A 25,273-nucleotide genomic window follows, 5' to 3' on the forward strand; every position below is an offset into this window, starting at 1 on the left:
CACTGAACCTTCACCATCTGTGTCAATGATCCTGCCACTGAAAACAAGTATTCTACAATCCATGGCTCCAAGTGTGGAAGACAGCAGCATCACTCCAGATGTCAGGCTTTATGTTTCAAGGAAGATGATGTGTCTTCTTATGTTGCACTTTAACTTGTTTTTTATTCATGGTCATTGGTCCAAGTTTAAAGGAAGGAGGAATGCCTTTTTATGTTGCACTGTTTTTCATTAATTATGTTAAAAGGAAAATAAAAATGCATGTCAAGTTGATCAACAGATTGTATTATTCTCCAGTGCAATAACAGTACTGAAATGAAGGCAAAAAGGGCATTAATGGGAGCTTTAAAAAAAAAAGAAGAAAAAAAGAAGTAACTAAATAGTTACTTTTCACAGTAATGCATTACTTTTTGGTGTAAGTAACTGAGTTAGTAACTGAGTTACTTTTGAAATAAAGTAACTAGTAACTGTAACTAGTTACTGGTTTTCAGTAACTAACCCAACACTGGTTATTGCTGCCCTCAGAGGGCCGCTTGTAACAGTGAAAAATGTATGAATTTGCCTCTGGATTTCATTATTAATTATATAAATTGTTTTAAGTAGACTGTCGATTTTACAGTAAAAAATTAACATTTACAAAATTTTACTGTAAAATATAGTGTTTTTTAAATTTTTTACAACATTTTACGGTAAATGGAAAAACAGTACCACTGTTTTTTGGGGGGGGTTTACGGAAAAAGCTGGCAGCTTAGTTGCCAGAATTTTTGTGTTAAATTGACATTGTTTTTTTTATTTTATTTTTTTTATTAAATCAATATAGAAAAAAACACACGATACACTTTCAACTAGTGCATCAACCCAAAAAAAACCCTCCCTCCCCCATTCACACTCTTACACACCCACTCACACACAGGGGCGCCGCTAGGGATTTTGGGCCCCATGAAAATAATCTTTACAGGGCCCCCAACACAGTGTCATTATTTTTTCTGTATTATAATTTCATCATCATTAGGGGCCTCTCTGGGCCCCCTCCATCATGGGCCCCTAGAATCCGTCTCCTTTACCCCCCCTTTTCGGCGCCCCTGCTCACACAAAAGGGGTTGTTTCTTCCTGCTATCAATATTCTGGTTCCCACAACATGGACAACACTTCTGCAAGGGACACAACACAGTCTCTGAAGCACACTTGATTGTTTGTGCTGCTGGTCCACTAACATTTTCATTTAATTCCTTTTTTATTTTTTTTTATTTTTATTTTTTTTTTTATGTAATTATTTTTATATTGTTTTACTTTCTTTTTTATCCAAGAAAATATTTATTTATCTTATCTAAAAAAAAAAATAAAAAAAAAAAAATAAAGGACCGTATCTTCACAAGACCTGGTTGTAAATGAAATTAGCTTTGTTTAAAGGTTTTTTTTTTAAAACCAGGTCCAGTCCAGATAATGTCCAAGTCGGGTTCAGCAACACACACCTTCATTCATGTACACAGAGAGAAAAAAAAAAAAAATTTGGAACACAACATTGTTTTTTACAACATGATATTGTTCATGGAAAAACAGTACAAGTTATTATTTTTATTCTGGCAACTTAGCTGGCGGTTTTTCTACCGTAAAAACAAATGTACCGTCTTTCCATTTACAGTAATACACCGTTAAAAACAACAACCGTATATTTTACAGTCAAAAACTGGCAGCTCAGTCAACAGAATTTTAACGCAAAAAACAGCACTAGTTTTTTCCAATTTACAGTAATATGGTGTAAAGAACAAGGTAAAATGTATTGTCATTTTTATTAATTTGATGGGTAGTTTGCTGTAAAGCTAAGTATTTTTATTTAGACAAAAACATGTTTGGAAAGTATGATAATATACTGTAATATTTGTTGCAATATTGGATACTATTAAAGTTTAAAAGGCATGCAATTTCAAGCAGTACATATATTTTTTCTGTCAAAATGAAAAAAATTTTTTTTGTGAGAAATTATTAAGTACTTTATATACATATCATTTCCAGGTGTTTGCGGGCCAGCTAAAATGATCTAGCCCCCGGGCTTTGAGTTGGACACCTGTGCATTACAGTATAAAAGCGAGCATTCTGTAATGTCAGCATTTCATTTGTAAGAAAAGTTGTCATACTTGAAACGTATACCGTATTTTTCGGACTATAAGTCACAGTTTTTTTTCATAGTTTGGCTGGGGGTGCGACTTATACTCAGGAGCGACTTATGTGTGAAATTATTAACACATTACCGTAAAATATCAAATAATATTATTTATCTCATTCACGTAAGAGACTAGACGTATAAGATTTCATGGGATTTAGCGATTAGGAGTGACAGATTGTTTGGTAAGAGAGACTTATACTCCGAAAAATGCGGTACTACTCTCTTCTACTCGCAACAAACAATGGACATGTTGCAGGATGAATAGAAGCCTCTATTGGAAGTTGCTATAATCCATTATCCCTTCATTGATTCGAGATGTGGCAAGCTCATACTTGCCAACCTTGAGACCTCCGATTTCGGGAGGTGGGGGGTGGGGGCGTGGTTGGGGGCGTGGCAAAGAGGGGAGGAGTATATTTACAGCTAGAATTCACCAAGTCAAGTATTTCATATATATATATATATATATATATATATATATATATATATATATATATATATATATATATATATATATATATATATATATAAGAAATACTTGACTTTCAGTGAATTCTAGCTATATATATATATATTTATTTTATTATATATATATGTATATATAAATAAAAGAAATACTTGAATTTCAGTGTTCATTTATTTACACATATACACACACATAACACTCATCTACTCATTGTTGAGTTAAGGGTTGAATTGTCCATCCTTGTTCTATTCTCTGTCACTATTTTTCTAACCATGCTGAACACCCTTTCGCAGGTACCCAGAAAGGTTTCGAGTACCACCAAAAAAACTGAATCTCTGAAGACAGTATAAAAATCTGTGTTAAAGGTGTACAAATACTGTTTGTATAATAAGCATGTTATTGTTTACAAATGAGGGTTAAGAGTTCAGTACTAAAAAAAAAAAAAAAGAATGTGGCTTAAGTACAGTTTTTTAATTGAGCTGCTGCATTTTTTGGTTGGGTTGTTTATTTATTTTGAGTAACTTCTACATTTCTAAAAGGGGAGGAATGTAATAGAGTGATCTATGTTTGTCTGTTGCCATCTCCTGGTGAATGTTGGCTATAGCGTACTGGAGTTACTTTTTGGTTGGCCAACGATTAACGTGGTGTTGCGCACCTGACATCAAGTGTGTGAGTCTGTTCTGAAGTCTACAGTAAAGAGAAGTACTTCATCACCTCGCCTGGTTATTGCCTCCAACACAATATATTACAACAACATTGCTGTATACGGCAGACGAACTGCTTTACGGTAGAATAAAACATGACTGCTGTTGTTGTGTGTTGTTACCACGCTGGGAGGACGTTAATGAAACTGCCTAACAATAAACCCACATAAGAAACCAAGAAAACTTGATCATTCTACAGTTATAGCGTGATTGGGCAGGCACGCTGTTTATATTGTGGGAAAGCGGACGTGAAAAGAGGCTGTTGACACGTCACTCGGGTCCGCATGGAGCTGGAGGGGGCGTGGCTTCCAGCTCCGCCTGAATTTCGGGAGATTTTCGGGAGAGGCGCTGAATTTCGGGAGTCTCCCGGAAAATCCGGGAGGGTTGGCAAGTATGGGCGAGCTACACAACATGACCTCATGGACAGCAATGCTTAGCGCCATCAACAAAATGATCATTATTATCATTGATATTCAAAAATATACACAAAACCCGCCGTTAAAAAAGACTGCGCTTGTATTGGAGTACACAAGGATACGCACATAAAGAAGTTTGATACGGAGGAGCTTTCCTTGCCGTTTCCCATAAATACCCCTTGGCAATTCCCAGCACCCGACCGTCTGATGAGTACAGTAGTGGTCTTTGTGTTTATCAACATATATCCTATCATCTTTCTAAGAAGTCTTAAACATTAAAATGCTTGGTCAAAAATAATAGCAGACATGACCTCATGCATGGCTAAAAAACTAAAGCAGAGCTTTTCATTAGCAGCACCTGGTTTAAATAACAAAAACCACCGGCGAGCTAATGTTACCATTAGTGGTTTAAAAGAGCATTTCTTTGAAATGTGTATATTTTTCACAATTACTCATTTTATTTACCGGTAATAAAGAAGGTTCATTGGCCCCAGTAAAAAGGCTGTCACTCACAGCTTTTCTGCACATACATACAGTACATGCCAGCAGAGTGCGCACACGTACACTGCAGAGAGATCTTTTTAAGAAGAAGGATTTCAAAACGGATACTATGGTCGCTACATCCCCGGTGAGTAAAATCATAAAATCATGCACTTGTCTAAACACTGCATTTGTAGCATTACATTAAATTGTAACTTTTTGACTCAGGGGCCACATTGGGTTAAAAGAATTTGGCCAGGGGCCGGGCTATCTAGCTATATATATACAGATATATATATATATATATATATATATATATATATATATATATATATATATATATATATATATATATATATATACACACACCTTCTCATTTCTTTATTTTCATGACTATTTACATTGTAGATTGTCACTGAAGGCATCAAAACTATGAATGAACACATGTGGAGTTATGTACTTAACAAAAAAAGGTGAAATAACTGAAAACATGTTTTATATTCTATTTTCTTCAAAATAGCCACCCTTTGCTCTGCTGACTTTTTTGCACACTCCTGGCATTCTCTTGATGAGCTTCAAGCACACCTGTGAAGTGAAAACTATTTCAGGTGGCTACCTCTTGAAGCTCATCGAGAGAATGCCAAGAGTGTGCAAAGGAGTAATCAGAGCAAAGGGTGGCTATTTTGAAGTACAAGTAGAAGAATTGTGACAAATTAAACTAATTGAAAATAAGCTATTATCTAATTAAGTGAATCATAACTGTCTTAACTGTTTATTACCAGAACTGTCGTATTTAGAAATCAGTGACGTGCAGTCACTAGAGGCAGGTGAGGCGGGGCCTCACCTGCCATCATGGAAAGAAAAAAAATGTAAAAAGAAAATCGCTGAATTTTCACATTTGCCGTTCAAATACTGAGAAGAGACGGTGCGGTGAACAGCAGCCAGTTGAGGCACGTCACTCAGTGCCTCAACATGGATTCCGGACTCGGCTAACTGCTGGCCTGCTGTGCAGTGAGACCGTATTGCTATATGAACTATATTATACATTTCAATAGTTTAGTTAGTTGAGGTATATAATGTACAGTGTATTTTGTCAACAACTGTATGTGTGTAACGTATTTCTTGTGCTGAGCGATCATAAAACGGCTGCAAAAGACGCACTGGCTGAGGCTCCAGTAATCCCGCCTCCTGCACCCCCGCCGTAGAATTGTTATATCAACTAAAGCCCACACTTAAACTTTCCACGTGCAAGATTGAATCTATTTAAAAAAGTTATTTCATAGGAAGCCAAAAAGTGCAAAAACAATAATGTTCGTGTTGGAGGAGTTGTGAATGACTGCAGGGCCACAACATTAGGTACACCTGCAGACTGCAGGTGTACCTAATTCACAACTCCTCCAACACGAACATTATTGTTTTTGCACTTTTTGGCTTCTTATTAAATAACTTTTGTAACCTATTTTCATGGGCTTTTCTCTTTGTGATGTTAAGTTCCTGTTATGCGCTGTTATACAGTATATGCCTTGAGCTCTTATTTTGAAGGCGCTAAGAGCGGAAGTGATGACACGGAGTGGAGCGTAGGTTTTTGAAAGAAGGTAAATAAAGTGGTCCTCGTGTAAACTGGAGCCTCCGTGTTTGTTATTTTGTAGTTTCATACAGTATAGGCGACATTTATAAAGCCTCGGCTACACTTTTTTAAATAGATTCAATCTTGCACGTGGAAAGTTTAAGTGAGGGCTTTAGTTGTGGACTTCATTTATAAGTAAAGGTAAGACCATAATAAAGTTTTTTTTATTAAATGTGCTTTTTTGTGTGCTACAGTTTGTATGTGTAAAGTTAAAGTTAAGTTAAAGTACCAATGATTGTCACACACACACTAGGTGTAATGAAATTTGTCGTCTGCATTTGACCCATCCCCTTGGTCCGTAAACCAGGCACGGGTAGATTTTGCGCTGTGTGCAGGCGCCAAGTCCTGTTGGAACTTGAAATCTCCATCTCCATAGAGCAGGTCAGCAGCAGGAAGCATGAAGTGCTCTAAAACTTGCTGGTAGGCGGCTGCGTTGACCCTGGATCTCAGGAAACAGAGTGGACCGACACCAACAGATGACATGGCACCCCAAACCATCACTGATGGTGGAAACTTTACACTAGACTTCAGGCAACGTGGATCCTGTGCCTCTCCTGTCTTCCTCCAGACTCTGGGACCTCGATTTCCAAAGGAAATGCAAAATTTGCATGGTTGGGTGATGGTTTGGGGTGCCATGTCATCTGCTGGTGTCGGTCCACTCTGTTTCCTGAGATCCAGGGTCAACGCAGCCGTCTACCAGCAAGTTTTAGAGCACTTCATGCTTCCTGCTGCTGACCTGCTCTATGGAGATGGAGATTTCAAGTTCCAACAGGACTTGGCGCCTGCACACAGCGCAAAATCTACCCGTGCCTGGTTTACAGACCATGGTATTTCTGTTCTAAATTGGCCCGCCAACTCCCCTGACCTTAGCCCCATAGAAAATCTGTGGGGTATTGTGAAAAGGAAGATGCAGAATGCCAGACCCAAAAACGCAGAAGAGTTGAAGGCCACTATCAGAGCAACCTGGGCTCTCATAACACCTGAGCAGTGCCAGAAACTCATCGACTCCATGCCACGCCGCATTAACGCAGTAATTGAGGCAAAAGGAGCTCCAACCAAGTATTGAGTATTGTACATGCTCATATTTTTCATTTTCATACTTTTCAGTTGGCCAACATTTCTAAAAATCCCTTTTTTGTATTAGCCTTAAGTAATATTCTAATTTTGTGACACACGGAATTTTGGATTTTCATTTGTTGCCACTTCAAATCATCAAAATTAAATGAAATAAACATTTGAATGCATCAGTCTGTGTGCAATGAATAAATATAATGTACAAGTTACACCTTTTGAATGCAATTACTGAAATAAATCAAGTTTTTCAAAATATTCTAATTTACTGGCTTTTACCTGTGTGTATATATATATATATATATATATATATATATATATATATATATATATATATATATATATATAAAATCTATGAAATACTTGACTTGGTGAATTCTAGCTGTAAATATACTCCTCCCATTTTAGCCACGCCCCCGACCACGCCCACCCCTCCTCCCCACCTCCCCACCTCCCGAAATCGGAGGTCTCAAGGTTGGCAAGTATGTGTGTGATGTATTATATTGAAACTGTATACATAAACTTCTACCAACCATTAGACTCAAACTTGACAGTGGATGACAGTATAATTGAAACATTTTGAATATATTCTTTCTTCCACAACTGTTCTTTCATACAATTATAAAAAAAATTTTTAATTCAAACATTTTACTGACAGTCTAATCAAGCTAATGCAGCCTCCCTTTCTTTCTTTATGGTTCACTTCTTACTTGACACATAACAAGTCTCTTGACGTCTTTTACAAGTGTGTGTTGTCTCCTGCACACACATGCCACCACACACTGACTTGATCAATGCACTGTGCCTAATGTGAGCTGTGTGTGATTGGTTGCCAGCAGGGGGATGGTCAATGTGCTGCTTGCTGGGTTTTTTTTTTTTTTTTTTTGTCCGTCTTACTCTGCTATTCTCTCAAAAAGCAGCAGTCTACCGATGCCTCACTGCCTGACTCCGGCTCCCACTTGGGGGATCAGAGAGGCGCACGCGTCAAACCGCACCAAATAGACAAGAGCTTCACTCTCTCAGATAAAAGGTAAAGTTATATATTTTTTTTTACAGCATGCTTTTAATAAGTTTTCTATTGATGACATTTTTTTTTTTTTGCAAGCCAAGCTATTACTTAACACAAACTGCAATTATTTTACATAAATTGACTGCTTCACAGTGGTTCTGGCTGTGAATCTTTGCTTGGACCTTGTGTAGGTTTACTCTTCCCGCAGTCCAAAAACATGCATGTTAGGTTGCACCTATGTCTATGCCCTGTGATTGACAGGTGGCCAATCCATTATGTAAGCTGGGATAGGCTCTTGCTCACCGGGTGGTTGGAAATAGATGGATGGATATATATTGACATATAATATTCTATTATAGGATTTCTCCATTCCAAATAATATTTACTGCTGATTACATATAACAATTAATAGTTTTTCACAATTAAAATGGATAAACATACATCATTTCTAAAGAAATATTTCATAACTCCTTCAAAAATAATATTTTGCAAATCACTAAAATAACTAAATTGTCCCCTTTCCACTTAAATAACCAAAACGTGATCATATAATAATAATCATACTTAGTATAGCCTCCTTTGGTTTTGAAAAATAAATATTTCTGTTCAGCTATCTCATGGATGGCAATAGTTGTTCGATTTTATCATGCAGAGAATCATTGTGGTGAATAAGCTTGTAGGTGGATTAAGCATTACAGAAGCATAAAACAGGATTTTGGTAATTACCTAAATTAATTTAGAGCAGCTGTGTCATAAATATTGCAATGGATGATGGTCTAATACAGTGGTTCTCAAATGGGGGTACGCGTACCCCTGGGGGTACTTGAAGGTATGCCAAGGGGTACGTGAGATTTTTTTTTAAATATTCTAAAAATAGCAACAATTCAAAAATCCTTTATAAATATATTTATTGAATAATACTTCAACAAGATATGAATGTAAGTTCATAAACTGAACATCAAATCAAGTAGGCTATTCCATTCATTACAATGCAACAATGCAATATTCAGTGTTGACAGCTAGGTTTTTTTGTGGACATGTTCTATAAATATTGATGTTAAGATTTATTTATTTTTTTTAAGAAATATTTAGAGTTAATAAGTTCATCAGTCCAGACGGATCTCTATTACAATCCCCAAAGAGGGCACTTTAAGTTGATGATTACTTCTATGTGTAGAAATCTTTATTTATAATTGAATCACTTGTTTATTTTTCAACAAGTTTTTAGTTATTTTTATCTTTTTTTCCCAAATAGTTCAAGAAAGACCACTACAAATTAGCAATATTTTGCACTGTTATACAATTTAATAAATCAGAAACTGATGACATACTGCTGTATTTTACTTCTTTATCTCTTTATTTCAACCAAAAATGCTTTGCTCTGATTAGGGGGTACTTGAATTAAAAAAATGTTCACAGGGGATACATCACTGAAAAAAGGTTGAGAACCACCGGTCTAATACATTTGTAGAGCACTGTATTGTTTAAAATAATGAATTTCCAACTATTTCAATTGGTGCCTTATAAAGAGTTCTTTGTTTATCAGTTACCTCTGCACTCCGTTGTCAATATGACTGCACTGAATTGCATACTTTTGTCGGCCTTGGACATGATCAGTTCATTTAGATGTGTGATTAGTTTACAAGGACGGTGTATACATGAACACAATTCGATGCCAGAGAAGTGGAAGTAAAAAGTGACCAGGGGTTCGTCTGACGCACAAACCTTCCCTGAGCACAGCGGGCTGGGGGACGGGGGGGGTCTCACTCCTCACTCTGTGTGATTCTAAGATGCTGTGCATGCACGTGCACGGCAAACATTGTGCACAAATGTCTGAAGTGGTGGTACGGTCGACGTCATAGAAAAACGGGGAACACATTGATGTGTGGATGTAGTCTTGTCTTATATAATGGGAGGCCTGTTGGAAGTGCTGATAATATTGTGTGACCTAACATGCGCATGTTATGGCCCATCATATTAAAAAAAACATGAAAATCCTTTTATAATCAGTGCCCTGGCTGTGAATTGTGCAAATGGAACAGCCACAGGGTTTTTATCATCAGAAGGTCTTGACTTAATCACCTCTTTGCTAAATATGTCTGAGGCAACGCAGCGTTGGATAATTGAGACTGATTAAAAGGCTCCACACACATCCGGCTGATCATAAATTGCCATTATTGTTTTAATATTATTTGCAAAAAAATATTTGTATTGCTTCTGTTCTAAAAGTCAACCTTCTTAAATGAATAAATTACAGTGACGTGCGGTCACTAGAGGCAGGTGAGGCGGGGCCTCACCTGCCATCATGGAAAGAAAAAAAATGTAAAAAGAAAAAAAAAAAATTAAATTGTTATATGTATCCAGTGATTATACTATAGAGTTATTTTCCATTTAACTTCACCAGTTTTAGATTATTTTTTATTCAAAATCGCTGAATTTTCACATTTGCCGTTCAAATACTGAGAAGAGACGGTGCGGTGAACAGCAGCCAGTTGAGGCACGTCACTCAGTGCCTCAACATGGATTCCGGACTCGGCTAACTGCTGGCCTGCTGTGCAGTGAGACCGTATTGCTATATGAACTATATTATACATTTCCATAGTTTAGTTAGCTGAGGTATATAATGTACAGTGTATTTTGTCAACAACTGTATGTGTGTAACGTATTTCTTGTGCTGAGCGATCATAAAACGGCTGCAAAAGACGCACTGGCTGAGGCTCCAGTAACCCCGCCTCCTGCACCCCCGCCGTAGAATTGTTATATCAACTAAAGCCCACACTTAAACTTTCCACGTGCAAGATTGAATCTATTTAAAAAAGTTATTTCATAAGAAGCCAAAAAGTGCAAAAACAATCATGTTCGTGTTGGAGGAGTTGTGAATGACTGCAGGGCCACAACATTAGGTACACCTGCAGACTGCAGGTGTATCTAATTCACAACTCCTCCAACACGAACATTATTGTTTTTGCACTTTTTGGCTTCTTATTAAATAACTTTTGTAACCTATTTTCATGGGATTTTCTCTTTGTGATGTTAAGTTCCTGTTATGCGCTGTTATACAGTATATGCCTTAAGCTCTTATTTTGAAGGCGCTAAGAGCGGAAGTGATGTGACACGGAGTGGAGCGGAGGTTTTTGAAAGAAGGTAAATAAAGTGGTCCTCGTGTAAACTGGAGCCTCCGTGTTTGTTATTTTGTAGTTTCATACAGTATAGGCGACATTTATAAACCCTCGGTTACACTTTTTTAAATAGATTCAATCTTGCACGTGGAAAGTTTAAGTGAGGGCTTTAGTTGTGGACTTCATTTATAAGTAAAGGTAAGACCATAATAACGTTTTTTTTTATTAAATGTGCTTTTTTGTGTGCTACAGTTTGTATGTGTAAAGTTAAAGTTAAGTTAAAGTAGCAATGATTGTCACACCCACACTAGGTGTAATGAAATTTGTCGTCTGCATTTGACCCATCCCCTTGATCACCCCCTGGGAGGTGAGGGGAGCAGTGGGCAGCAGCGGCGCCACGCCCGGGAATCATTTTTGGTGATTTAACCCCCAATTCCAACCCTTGATGCTGACTGCCAAGCAGGGAAGAATGCTGGTATGAGCTTTTAAACATAACCTGTTAACTGCTGCCAATCAAATGGTGAATAAGATACTCTTTAGGGTTCATATGTTTGTAAATCTGACTGTGATGAAGTCAGTGCCTCACCAGCAATGAACCTCACCGCACGTCACTGATAAATTAATTTAATAAAGTTATATTCCTGTAGAAACAGAAGGTGAATGTTGACAGAAACACTAGCCAAACCCAAAGTCATAAAAATAAAAAAGTTAAAGTTAAAGTACCAATGATTGTCACACACACACTAGGTGTGGCGAAATTATTTTCTAAATTTGACCCATCACCCTTGATCACCCCTTGGGAGGTGAGGGGAGCAGTGAGCAGCAGCGGTGGCCGCGCCCGGGAATCACTTTTTGTGATTTAACCCCCAATTCCAACCCTTGATGCTGAGTGTCAAGCAGGGAGGTAATGGGTCCCATTTTTATAGTCTTTGGTATGACTCGGCCGGGATTTGAACTCACAACCTACCGATCTCAGGGCGAACACTCTAACCACTAGGCCACTGGTATGGTGGCCTAGTGTATACCAGTCATCATCATCGGCGGTCACTCGAAACAAGTATGACGATCCTCCTGGTAAGGGGGTATCCTTTTATGGAGGATGCCTGTGCGTGACTTTGTTTAACGTGGGGAGACTGGTGCACAGACAGTCACCACACGATCCTTGACAGATCCGGCTCAGGGTTCAGTGGCATGGAGTCCAAGACGACTGGGAACTCTTTTCTGCTGCAGCCTTCATCCGCCATCCCAGCCGTTGTGACGCTCCATAGGGTTAGCAATCATCCTCCGCCTGTTCCACCGTTGAGGTCTTGGGTTGTTATTTCCCCATAACTGGGCCCACATGGATGTGAGGGGGTCTTCTTCCGCCATCGCAGCCGTTGTGGTAGTTCTTACCTCTACCGTCTTCCGCCTGCTCCGCTGTTGAGGTCTTCACCGTATCCCTGGCTAGGGGGCAGTCAGGTACTAGGCCTTTGCCTCAGGGCGAACACTCTAACCACTAGGCCACTGGTATGGTGGCCTAGTGTATACCAGTCATCATCATCGGCGGTCACTCGAAACAAGTATGACGATCCTCCTGGTAAGGGGGTATCCTTTTATGGAGGATGCCTGTGCGTGACTTTGTTTAACGTGGGGAGACTGGTGCACAGACAGTCACCACACGATCCTTGACGGATCCGGCTCAGGGTTCAGTGGCATGGAGTCCAAGACGACTGGGAACTCTTTTCTGCTGCAGCCTTCATCCGCCATCCCAGCCGTTGTGACGCTCCATAGGGTTAGCAATCATCCTCCGCCTGTTCCACCGTTGAGGTCTTGGGTTGTTATTTCCCCATAACTGGGCCCACATGGATGTGAGGGGGCCTTCTTCCGCCATCGCAGCCGTTGTCGTAGTTCTTACCTCTACCGTCTTCCGCCTGCTCCGCCGTTGAGGTCTTCACCGTATCCCTGGCTAGGGGGCAGTCAGGTACTAGGCCTTTGCCAAGGGCCACCTGGGGTAACAGGGGTTAACCTCCTAGTGCCCCAAGACCCCATAGAGGAGCCTCCACTGCCGGATGCACTTTAACGTCATGCCCAGTGTATACTGGTATACTTCCAGAAGCTGATGATGGGCCAGATTAAAACCTCTGTCGATGTCGTTGTGGACCCTAACTAGTACGCCTACTGATGATCCACACTGTTACAGACCTCACCACCTGAGAATTCAGGAACTCCTACATCTACCTGCTCTTCCTTGACTTCACCTCTGCCTTCAACGCCATCATGCCACAGACCTCGGTGAAAAAGCTAGAAACACGCTGGCTAGAGCTTAGTTCCTCACTGGGGAACTGGGTCCTGGACTTCCTGACCAACAGACTATACCAGACATGGACAATTATTTTGACTCGAGGGGCCAAATTTAGATAAATAAAATGTGTCTGATTTTTCGTAACATTAATACAAAACCTCACAATAATGTCTCATTGAATGCTAGAAACGTCATGACAGACCGCCTTAAAAAACGGAACGGAATGGAATGAACATTTGTTTTTACAGAATGAGACACGAAAATAAAGAATTTTGGATTTACAATATTAACTATGACCGATAAAACACTGAATATTGACAACATATGAACATCACACCCCCTTTCAATCGACATATTTTACAATCAAGCGAAACGCAACAAACACAGCAAAATATGAATGTGAAGGGTTAAAAAAAACCTACCTACAATCTGATACATCTGATTTATCACTAAGCTTTAGAACTTTGCTGTAAAAATCTCCTTCCGCGTCTGTCCCTGACACCCGCATTTCAGGCTGGCCGCTCTGGAAACACTCTGTGGAACGCTCACCACCTAAAGTGCTTGGTGCCTCGTCTGAGCTGCTGTGACTTAGATTACCATAGCAACTAATTAGATTACCATAGTAACTACTATATCATGCAAAAGCGCAGATTCCAACCATTGAAATACTTTGTATAGTTCAAGACTTACGGTCATTTGAAAACATCACTGCACATCATAATGGCAGCTACAGTTTTCATCTTAAAGATCTAAAAAAAATATTTGGGAATGTCCGGTGGGCCAGAAAGAAAAGCTCAACGGCCTTGGGTCTTAATTCGCCCAGGTCTGGACTAGACTGTCTTGATCTACAACGCTGTCTCCTCTACCATCACTCTAAGCACTGGCTCTCCCCATGGATGTCTGCTGAGCCCCCTCCTCTTCACACTACTGACCTTTGACTGCACAGCTAAACACCCCAGCTACTATATTGTGAAGTCTACACTTTATGACAGAAGTCTGGGCCACCTTGACCTAAGGGAGTGACCCGGGGCTGAAAACACAGTTAAAAAAAAAATCATGATTTTACTCAACAGAACAACAACAATGCAAAAATATCATACATTTAAAAAAATAATTGTGTTCTTGAATACATCTCTTCCGTGACGAGCTCATGCACCTGTGCGAGTGTAACAGAGGCCAGTCAACTCCAAGTATAGTGCGATCTGGGAGGTTGCCTGCGCTTTTAGCTCAGTAGTCAGCACACTCCCACACCGGCAACCTGGGTACCCAACCCTCTCGGAGCAGTAGGAAAAAACGACCTAGCCGAAAGAGAAAGAGTACACAGTCGCCACGCGAAGCAAAGCTGTTAGTGATTGACAGCGTCGGAGGCAGATATTTACATATATCCGAATTTAAGTGTTACTTCTTTTAATTCATAGTCATATTTGTAAACAGCTCGTGTTTTTCCATTTGTTCTCTTTCTGTTTGTCTGCAAGTAAGCTGTGTGTGTTAACCTTGAAGCTTTGGAATGTTAGAGAGAGAGATAATGGACATTTGTTTTGGCTAGAGGGACATGACTGCAAGGGACTAAAGAGGGGAGAGGGTTTTTCGGGGGGCAGACCATCTTAGCGGCGCAATTGAATGTTCTATGCTGGACTGGTCTCAATGTATATCTGCAAAGCTTTGCAAATATATTACAAAATACCTATTCTGTCTCTGGTGGTTTTTCTACTCAGCTTTAAGTGTTGTAAAGAGCTTGGGAGCGACTTGTGACTTGAATTCCCTGGGAGGAACAACTGGTCCAAAACGCAACAAAAGCTATGAACACCAATTATCGCACTCCGCCGTCTAAATCGGGGGCCCCTGATGGGGTGAGGACCCCTGGGCTTCAACCCAGGTAAGCTCGTGCATTACGGCGGCCCTGACAGCAGTAGTGGGACACATCAAAAACAATGATGAGTCTGAATACAGAGAGGAGGTAAAACATTTGGTGGATTGGTGCAAAAGCAACAACCTTTGCATCAATGTAAGAAAGACTAAGGAGGTGGTGGTGGACTTCAGAAAGGTCAGACACTTCCATCCCAAAGAGCTCCTAAAGATGAGTGGTGGAGAGCACCCTCAGAACCAGCATAATGATGTGGCACAGCAGCTGCACGGCTGAAGAGAGGAAGGCACTGCAGAGGGTAGTGAAGGTTGCTCAGAAGATAGTGAGGAGCAGCCTTCCTACCACTGCAGGCATCTTTATCAACAGTTGCAGAAAGAGGGCTCTCTGCATCACCCTCCCTTTGATTGTCTCCCCTCAGGCAGGAGGCTGCGGAGCATCCGGAGTAGGACCACTGCACTGAGAAACAGCTTCTCTCCGAAAGCTGCTAGACTGCTGAACTCTGATGGTGCTCTGTAGCAATGGATACTAATCTGCCCCCGCTCCATCCAACCACCAATCCCAATCTGCCGCCGCATCCCTACACGAGGAACACTTGTGGTGCGTTCCATTTGTACTGGAAAGTCGGAATTTCCGAGTTCCTAGTCAAGAGGTTTCGACTGGAATGCCCCTTAAAGTCGAATTTCCTATTTAAAAAGTCGTAGCATTCTCACCGCCTCCGAATTGTCTTCAAAGATAGCTGCTCTGAATGTCAACAATATTATAAGATTCTATAATATCTGTTATCAGCACTTCTGATTCGTTTTTGTGGCACTAAATCAGCCATATACGATGGGTGGGCATGTATATAGGGTGTCGTTACTGTTGGTGTAAATCAGGGGTGCTCATTACGTCGATCGCGAGCTACCGGTAGATCGCGGAGGGTGTGTCAGTCGATCACCAGCCAGGCATTAAAAAAATAGTCCTAAAAATGAGCGATCATAAATCTTCACTATGACGTCACTTTCGTCACTTGATTGACATTCACGGCACCCGAGGGTCTTCTGAGATTACCGACTGGAAGGCGAGAAACACTTTATTTCAACAGACTCTGGCGCCGTACCTGTCGTCAAAACTCCAAAGACCGACTGCACAGTTGCACAGTTGCGCTAACAAAATAAGAGTCTCAGAAAGCTGGCGTGCACAAGCTAGCAAGCTACGGAGTTTGCTGGCAATGTATTTCTTGTAAAGTGTATACAAAGGAGTACGGAAGCTGGACAAATAAGATGCCAAAAACCAACCACTTTCATGTGGTATTGGACAGAAAGGAGGACTTTTTTTCTCCTCCATTCGAAAATGCGGACGTTATCAGCATTACTGTCTGATTCCAATCAATGCAAGTCATCAGAATCAGGTAATACACCAACTTATATTATTGTCTTCATGAAAGAAAATAATCTATATGTGTTAAACATGCTTGTATTATCTTTAAACACCTTTAACTTATTAACAATATTAACTATATGTGTTAAACATGCTTGTATTATATTTAAACACCTTTAACTTGTTAACAATATTAACTATATGTGTTAAACATGCTTGTATTATCATTAAACACCTTTAACTTGTTAACAATATTAACTATATGTGTTAAACATGCTTGTATTAACTTTAAACACCTTTAACTTATTAACAATATTAACTATATGTGTTAAACATGCTTGTATTATCTTTAAACACCTTTAACTTATTAACAATATTAACTATATGTGTTAAACATGCTTGCATTATCTTTAAACACCTTTAACTTGTTAACAATATTAACTATATGTATTAAACATACTTGTATTATCATTAAACACCTTTAATTTTTTAACAATATTATCTATATGTGTTAAACATGCTTGCATTATCATTAAACACCTTTAACTTGTTAACAAAAACATATATTTCATAAATAAGTAAATATAAATTATATATATGAATGAGGTAGATCCCCACGACTTGATCAATTGAAAAGTAGCTCGCCTGCAGAAAAAGTGTGAGCACCCCTGGTGTAAATTATATTTTTTTAATGTTCTACATTGATAGAAATAGTGTTGTAAATAATGTTTCCTTTTCATCCGCCGTGTTTGAAGGTTGCATGATGAGTGCCTATTTTCCCATAAGTTGTTTGTATTCAGACGAGGCAAACAAAAAGAATAGCTTTCGCGGATGTAGCATCTTGATTTTCGACCTTGTAAATAAAATGCTCATAGCTCAGCTTTGACATCACTTCTAACGCTGACTTCCAAATTCCGAGGTAAATGGAACGCACCATTAACTTGCGCACATGTCCCACTTATGCTTAAATGGGCTGTTATTTGGTTTGGTTTGCTGTTATTGTTTTACGTCGTATTTGCACTACAGGATCACAATCTAGTCTGTTTTTCAATTGTCTATTCTAGTTGTAATCTATTTCTATTAACCTATGCTATACTCAATTTCCTGTTCTATTTGCTTTATTACACATACTGTAGTTCTTGTGATACTTATTGAGCTAAACCTAAGACCTTGAGGACCGTACTAAATGTTGTGCCATCTCATGTGTGCTGCTAGTATGATAATAATGTTCTTGGAATCCTTGAAAATACCAAGGAAGTACATCAACTGAGGACTAACTCTTGTTAACAACACATCACAAGTTAAATATCCATCTTTTAGACCAGCCATGGGCAAATTACTCATATGCGGTCTGTCTAGCTTTTCAACTTGGCCTTTCCAAATTGTTTTTTTGAACCTTTACAATCGAAACTCGCCAACACAATGTGCAGTGCATTTTTTAAATTACCGTAAGTCTTGAACTGTAGAGAGTTTTCCAATGGTTGGAATCTGTGCTTTTGAGTGTTATACGGGTTATTGCGATAATCTACGTCACAGCCGCTCCAAGCAGACCAGGCAAGAAGCAGAGTGGGCAAGGTTTGGTTACAGAAGCCATCTTAAAGGGGAACATTATCACAATTTCAGAAGGGTTAAAACCATTAAAAATCAGTTCCCAGTGGTTTATTTTATTTTTCGAAGTTTTTTTCAAAATTTTACCTATCACGCAATATCCCTAAAAAAAGCTTCAAAGTGCCTGATTTTAACCATCGTTATAAACACCCGTCCATTTTCCTGTGACGTCACATAGTGATGCCGATACAAACAAACATGGCGGAAAGAACAGCAAGCTATAGCGACATTAGCTCGGATTCAAACTCGGATTTCAGCGGCTTAAGCGATTCAACAGATTACGCGTGTATTGAAACGGATGGTTGTAGTGTGGAGGCAGGTAGCGAAAACGAAATTGAAGAAGAAACTGAAGCTATTGAGCCATATTGGTTTGAACCGTATGCAAGCGAAACCGACGAAAACGACACGACAGCCAGCGACACGGGAGAAAGCGAGGACGAATTCGGCGATCGCCTTCTAACCAACGATTGGTATGTGTTTGTTTGGCATTAAAGGAAACTAACAACTATGAACTAGGTTTACAGCATATGAAATACATTTGGCAACAACATGCACTTTGAGAGTGCAGACAGCCCAGTTTTCATCAATTAATATATTCTGTAGACATACCCTCATCCGCTCACTTTTCCTGGGGGTCTGGCAGCAGATTTCTTTGACTTTATCGTTGGAAATGCATCTGCTTTGAGTGTTGCAGGATATCCACACATTCTTGCCATCTCTGTCGTAGCACAGCTTTCGTCGGTAAAGTGTGCGGAACAAACGTCCAATTTCTTGCCACTTTCGCATCTTTGGGCCACTGGTGCAACTTGAATCCGTCCCTGTTCGTGTTGTTACACCCTCCGACAACACACCGACGAGGCATGATGTCTCCAAGGTACGGAAAACAGTCGGAAAAACGGAAAATAACAGAGCTGATTTGACTCGGTGTTTGAGAAAATGGCGGATTGCTTCCCGATGTGTCATCGCGAATAATAGAATGGTGTTTAATTCGCCAAAATTCACCCATTTAGAGTTCGGAAATCGGTTAAAAAAATATATGGTCTTTTTTCTGCAACATCAAGGTATATATTGACGCTTACATAGGTCTGGTGATAATGTTCCCCTTTAAGACGTGAGTGTCAGGGAGGGACACAGAAGCAGATTTCTACAACAAGATTCTGTTCTACAGAAAAGTGATATATGGATTATCATTATATGGATCTGTTGGCCCTGTGATGAGGTGGCGACTTGTCCAGGGTGTACCCCGCCTTCCGCCCGATTGTAGCTGATATAGGTTCCAGCGCCCCCCGCGACCCCGAAGGGAATAAGCGGTAGAAAGTGGATGGATGGATGGATCTGTGGATGTTTGTTGTCCTCTGAATTAATGTTTTACCGTGTTTGTTGCATGTTTGTAGCATTTTGCTTTACTGTAAAAGATAGATCTTGAATTGGTCATTTGGTAAGTAAAGATGAGAGGCGTACATACTGTATGTTCTTAATATTTAGTGTTTTATCGTTCATTGTAATATTACAAATCCCACATTATTTATTTTCATGTACATTTTTTTATTCAGAGAATATGCTGTAAAATTCCATTCAGTTTTTTGAGGTCATAATATTTTTAGCATTCTATTAGTCATATTGTGTGTGTTTGTATTGTGTGTTTATACATATATAATATGTGGCAACTTGTCCAGGGTGAATCCCGCCTTCCGCCCGAATGCAGCTGGGATATGCTCCGGCAACCCCGCGACCCCGAGAGGGACAAGCGGTAGAAAATGGATGGATATATACAGTCGCAATCAAAATTTTACATACACTGGTAAAGAACATAATGTCATGGCTGTCTTGAGTTTCCAATCATTTCTACAACTCTTATTTTTTTGTGATAGAGTGATTGGAGCACATACTTGTTGGTCACAAAAAACATTCATGAAATGAAATGGGACAATGAAAAAGGAGGATTACCTCCAAATTCTTCAGGACAACCTAAACTCATCAGCTCGGAGGTTGGGTCTGGGGCGTAGTTGGGTGTTCCAACAGGACAATGACCCCAAACACACGTCAAAAGTGGTAAAGGAATGGCTAAATCAGGCTAGAATTAAGGTTTTAGAATTGCCTTCCCAAAGTCCTGACTTAAGCGTGTGGACAATGCTGAAGAAACAAGTCCATGTCAGAAAACCAACAAATTTAGCTGAACTGCACCAATTTTGTCAAGAGGAGTGGTCAAAAATTCAAGCAGAAGCTTGTGGATGGCTACCAAAAGCGCCTTATTGCAGTGAAACTTGCCAAGGGACATGTAAGCAGATATTAACATTGCTGTATCTATACTTTTGACCCAGCACATTTGCTCACATTTTCAGTAGACCCATAATAAATTCATAAAAGAACCAAACTTCCAAGAATGTTTTTTGTTACCAACAAGTATGTGCTCCAATCACTCTATCACAAAAAATAAGAGTTGTAGAAATTATTGGAAACTCAAAACAGCCATGACATTATGTTCTTTACAAGTGTATGTAAACTTTTGACCACGACTGTACATATACACTAGAGATGCGCGGATAGGCAATTATTTCATCCGCAACCGCATCACAAAAGTCGTCAACCATCCGCCATCCACCCGAACTAACATTTAATCAAAACCGCACCCGCCCGCCATCCGCCACCCGCCCGTTGTTATATATCTAATATAGACGATGCAAGGCATTAGTGAGGTTATAAAGCTTTTGCCTGTTAAAGAAAGGAGACTGATCCAATTTAGCAGAGACATTCAATGCGTGCCACGCTGTCACGGCCCAGACGCACACCAGTGCGCAATCATCTAGGAGCCGCGCTGAGCGCACCTCCAAGCGCGCTCGCGCCACTCAAACTGCTGCAGGCAGCTGCGTTCTATCTTGTTTTAACATCCTGTGGCACTCTTCTGGGATCACGGCGGACGAAACTGCTCATGCTCACGGTGTTTGTGGAGGTTCGGGGTTTTGCACAAATGTGATGCACCATGTTAGATGTCCCGGTTTTGTGACTGTCGTAGACATAAACAGCGTCGCAGCTCTTGCAAATCACGTAGCCAGCATTACTATCATCCTGATTTACAACCTCATAAAAACGAGTCCACGCTGAACTTTTCTGGCCTTTTTTCCCCTGGTCTTTAGTATTCCCTTTTTTAGTTTGTCGCGTACCACGTTTGCTGCCGGCGTTGCCATCTTTTTTTTTTTTCTTCTTCTGTTGTGGCATATGCTGCAGGTGCCTGCTTGTTTTTCGTATGTGGGTAACAACATTTAACTATGTATATATATTTCCGAATTGGTTTAACTGCCACCCGCCTGAATCTATTTAAAATGTAATTTTTTTTAATTTCAACCGCCCGACCCGACCCGCGGATAAAATCTAATTTTTTTTTTATTTCAACCGCCCGACCCGCGGATAATCCGCGGACTCCGCGGTTGTGTCCGCAAACCGCGCATCTCTAGTATACACACATATGTATATACAGTATATACACACTAGAGATGCGCGGATAGGCAATTATTTCATCCGCAACCGCATCAGAAAGTCGTCAACCATCCGCCATCCACCCGATGTAACGTTTGATCTGAACTGCACCCGCCCACCATCCGCCCGTTGTTATATATCTAATATTAATAAAAAAATTAAAAAAAGGGTGAAAACTACGCGAATTGCACCTTGTGCAGACAAGATTTTTCGATCGGACACGGAGGAATTAGCCATGTAAAAGACCACGTTGGGACAAAAAAACACAAGTCTAATGCCGTTGCTAGCGATACAAGTGGAAAACTTTCAACGTTTTTCGTCGCCCAAACAGATTCTTTGGATGTGATAAATGCCGAAGTTTTATTTATGGAGGCAATAATTGAGCATGGACTTCCAATCGCACTGGCTGATCACATGGGACAGTTAATAATGTAATGCAACCTTTAAAAATCATTACGCGGTGATCGCGATCCCAAAAATAAACTTTTCTTGCATGATAATGTCCAGAAAAATTCGCTTTATATTACTATAGAGTCCTTTTAACGAATGAGTTTGATGGTTTATCACAAACCTTAAATGAAAGAAGTCCTTTGTTCTCCTGCACCATGCATGCGCAATCCTGTCGGCTGTATTTCACAGCACGACATACTGTAAAAAGTGTTTATACTGTTTATACTTTCAATTAACAAATTGAAGTCTTGTGAAAGGTTGACAGGATAACTGGCATTAACTGTCAAAATAATTTCAAACTATTGAAGTTAGCTTACAGAATAAACATGTCAATCAACCCATATGATTTTTGCTGTAATATTTTTGTTTTGAAAAGTCACTGTGACTGATAGAAAAGTGATGGTTTTAGCAACATTTTAACCTGTCTGAATGCTAATAGTCATTTTGCGTCGGGGGCGAAGCCCTGAACCCTCCACCAGGACTTTGTCCTGGACCTACCGGGGCCTGCGGCCCTTGGACCCTGGCTACTAGGTTTTTCTGATTTAAAAGTTGGCAGGTATGGTGAGGTTATAAAGCTTTTGCCTGTTAAAGAAAGGAGACTGATCCAATGCACAGACATTCGCGTGCCACGCTGTCACGACCCAGACGCACACCTGTGCGCAATCATATGGGAGCCGCGCTGAGCGCACCTCCAAGCGCGTCTCGCTGCCGGCGACGGCCAGATATGGGCCCACGCTCCAGCGCCATCCATTTTCAGGGCTAGTTGATTCGGCAGGTGGGTTGTTACACACTCCTTAGCGGGTTCCAACTTCCATGGCCACCGTCCTGCTCTCTATATCAACCAGGGTGAGCCCCACCCCTTTCATGAGCGCACTACGCGCGGAGTGACCCCTGTTACGCGCCCCCGGCAACAGGGGTGGCAAGCAGGTAAGCTGCGCGGGTGGAGCGCGCGGAGTGACCCATGTTACGCGCCCCCGGCCACGGGGGTGGCAGGCAGGTAAGCTGCTTACTTGCTGCGCGTGACGCCGGCCGCGGCGAAAGCGGACGAGGCGGGGTGTCGGTGCGGTGGGCGCGGTAGTGACCCTGGACGTGCGTCGGGCCCTTCTCGCGGATCGCCTCAGCTACGGCTCCCGGTGGGGCCCTCTCGGGGGAAGGGGCCTCGGTCCCGGACCCCGGCGAGGCGTCCCTTCTCCGCTCCGTAAAAGTGTCCATCTCTTTTCTTTTTTTTTCTTCTGTTGTGGCATATGCAGCAGGTGCCTGCTCGTTTTTCGTATGTGGGTAACAACATTTAACTATGTATATATATTTCCGAATTGGTTTAACTGCCACCCGCAAAAAAAAACAAAAAAAAAAAAAAAATTAATCCGCCCGACCCGACCCGCGAGCGGATAAAATCTTAGTTTTTTTAATTTCATCCGCCCGATCCGCGGATAATCCGCGGTTGTGTCCGCAAACCGCGCATCTCTAATACACACATATATACTTGTATATATATATATATATATAGATGTATATACATATATACACAAATATATACACACATATACATAGATATATACATACATACATCATATATATACACGTACACACACATAACATACAGACCTTATAATTTAAAACAATGAAAACGAGAAGAATAAAAAAAATGTTCCATCCATTTTCTATTCCAATTTTTCTTTTAGGGTCACAGGGAGGCAAGAGCTTATCCCAGCTGACGTTGGGGCTATGGGAGGGTTAGGATACACCGCTTGACTGATCATCTGTCAATCACAGGGCTGACACAGAGAGACAACATGACAACTATTCACACACATGTTTATACCTAGTGATCTCTTATTTGTATAACGTTTTAAAAACAGTAGGAGTCATGCCAAAAGAAAAGCCACAAAGAAAGTCACAATTTGGAGATCTTTACAGATATTGTTGGGACATTTCCACTCTGCTTGTGACGTACTACAGTATGTTTGTATGTTTTCTACAGACATGGATAGGCAAAACGGATTCTATCGGCACGTTGATGTCCAGGACCACGTTCACTACATCGTGGCCTTTTTTGTCCTGGTGATCGGAACAGTGGGGGTTACTGGCAATGCCCTGGTCATGTATGCATTCTTCTGGTAAGAAAGAATATTTTCTTTGCTTTGCTTGTCTTCATTAATAACTTCATTCTTCAGGCGAATGCAGGTAAAGCAACAAAATACAATACTTTTTTTGTTGCACTCAAACATAATGTTGGCAGACAAGGACAACAAATATGAGCCAATAAATCATTTAATATGTCCCAGTCCCTCAACCCAAAACCTAACCTAACCCCAACCTTGCAAGGGAATAAAGCATGACTCATTGTGGCTGGCATGGCATACCAATATAAAACAATGTGTTTTCAGTGGAGATGCTCCGACTGATAAAGCTCATTCTCCGAAAGTTGGCTTTCACGTGATACTGTGTGGTAAAGGCTAATATTGAAAGATATACTAATATTTTGAATGCCAGCTGGATAAAAACAGTGTGTTCTGGGATCTGCACATGGTTCAAAACAATGCCACAAACCGCAGACCGAAAGATGGTCTTTGCGGCAAGTCTGCTGGCATTCAATAACAGGAAACCCCCGAGTGATTTGCAAATGCTAAAGGACAAATCAATGAGTGTATAATAATACTCCTTCACAACCTTTTTAAATATTTACAGCTAACAGCGAAAACACCTGGATGATGAATAATGTATGTGTTCTGTAAAAAAAATTATTACTGTGGGGTATGTTGTCAAAACAGAAGATACAAACTCACTGGACACAACATTAGGTATAGGAGCACAATCTAACGAGAGATGTTTGTAATACAGTGTTCCCTCGTTTAACGCTGGGGTTACGTTCCAAAAAATACTCGCTTTAAGTGAAAGCCATGTAGAAGAAGTAGATTTTTTTTCCCCCCGTTTTTTTTGTGTTCATTCACTATAAGGGATGTCCCGATCCGATATTTGGATCGGATCGGCCGCCGATATTTGCAAAAAATGCGTATCGGCAAGGCATGGGAAAATGCCGATCCAGATCCAGTTAAAAAAAACAACTCCTCTCCGTGTTTTCCAACGCACCTATTTAAATAGTACATTCCACTTTTCTGCTGCTCCCTAATTTCCGTTCCGCATTTTCCAGCACACCTTCAACACATCCACAGGTCTGTGGATTCTC

General features: G+C 40.4%; 1 protein-coding gene across 3 annotated transcripts in view; it reads left to right on the plus strand.

Annotated features, from left to right (window-relative positions):
* Nucleotides 1-25,273, plus strand: part of opn4xa (opsin 4xa) — a 96,144-nt gene that overhangs the window by 57,738 nt on the left and 13,133 nt on the right. For all 3 annotated transcript variants that reach the window (XM_061926641.1, XM_061926642.1, XM_061926643.1), the window contains exons 2-3: nucleotides 7,843-7,952; nucleotides 24,068-24,203. In XM_061926641.1, the coding sequence (XP_061782625.1) occupies nucleotides 24,070-24,203 (134 nt within the window). In that variant the 5' untranslated portion in view covers nucleotides 7,843-7,952; nucleotides 24,068-24,069. The remainder of the gene's footprint in view (nucleotides 1-7,842; nucleotides 7,953-24,067; nucleotides 24,204-25,273) is intronic.

The sequence above is a fragment of the Nerophis lumbriciformis genome, linkage group LG32 (assembly GCF_033978685.3).
Source record: "Nerophis lumbriciformis linkage group LG32, RoL_Nlum_v2.1, whole genome shotgun sequence".
Lineage (NCBI taxonomy): Eukaryota > Metazoa > Chordata > Actinopteri > Syngnathiformes > Syngnathidae > Nerophis > Nerophis lumbriciformis.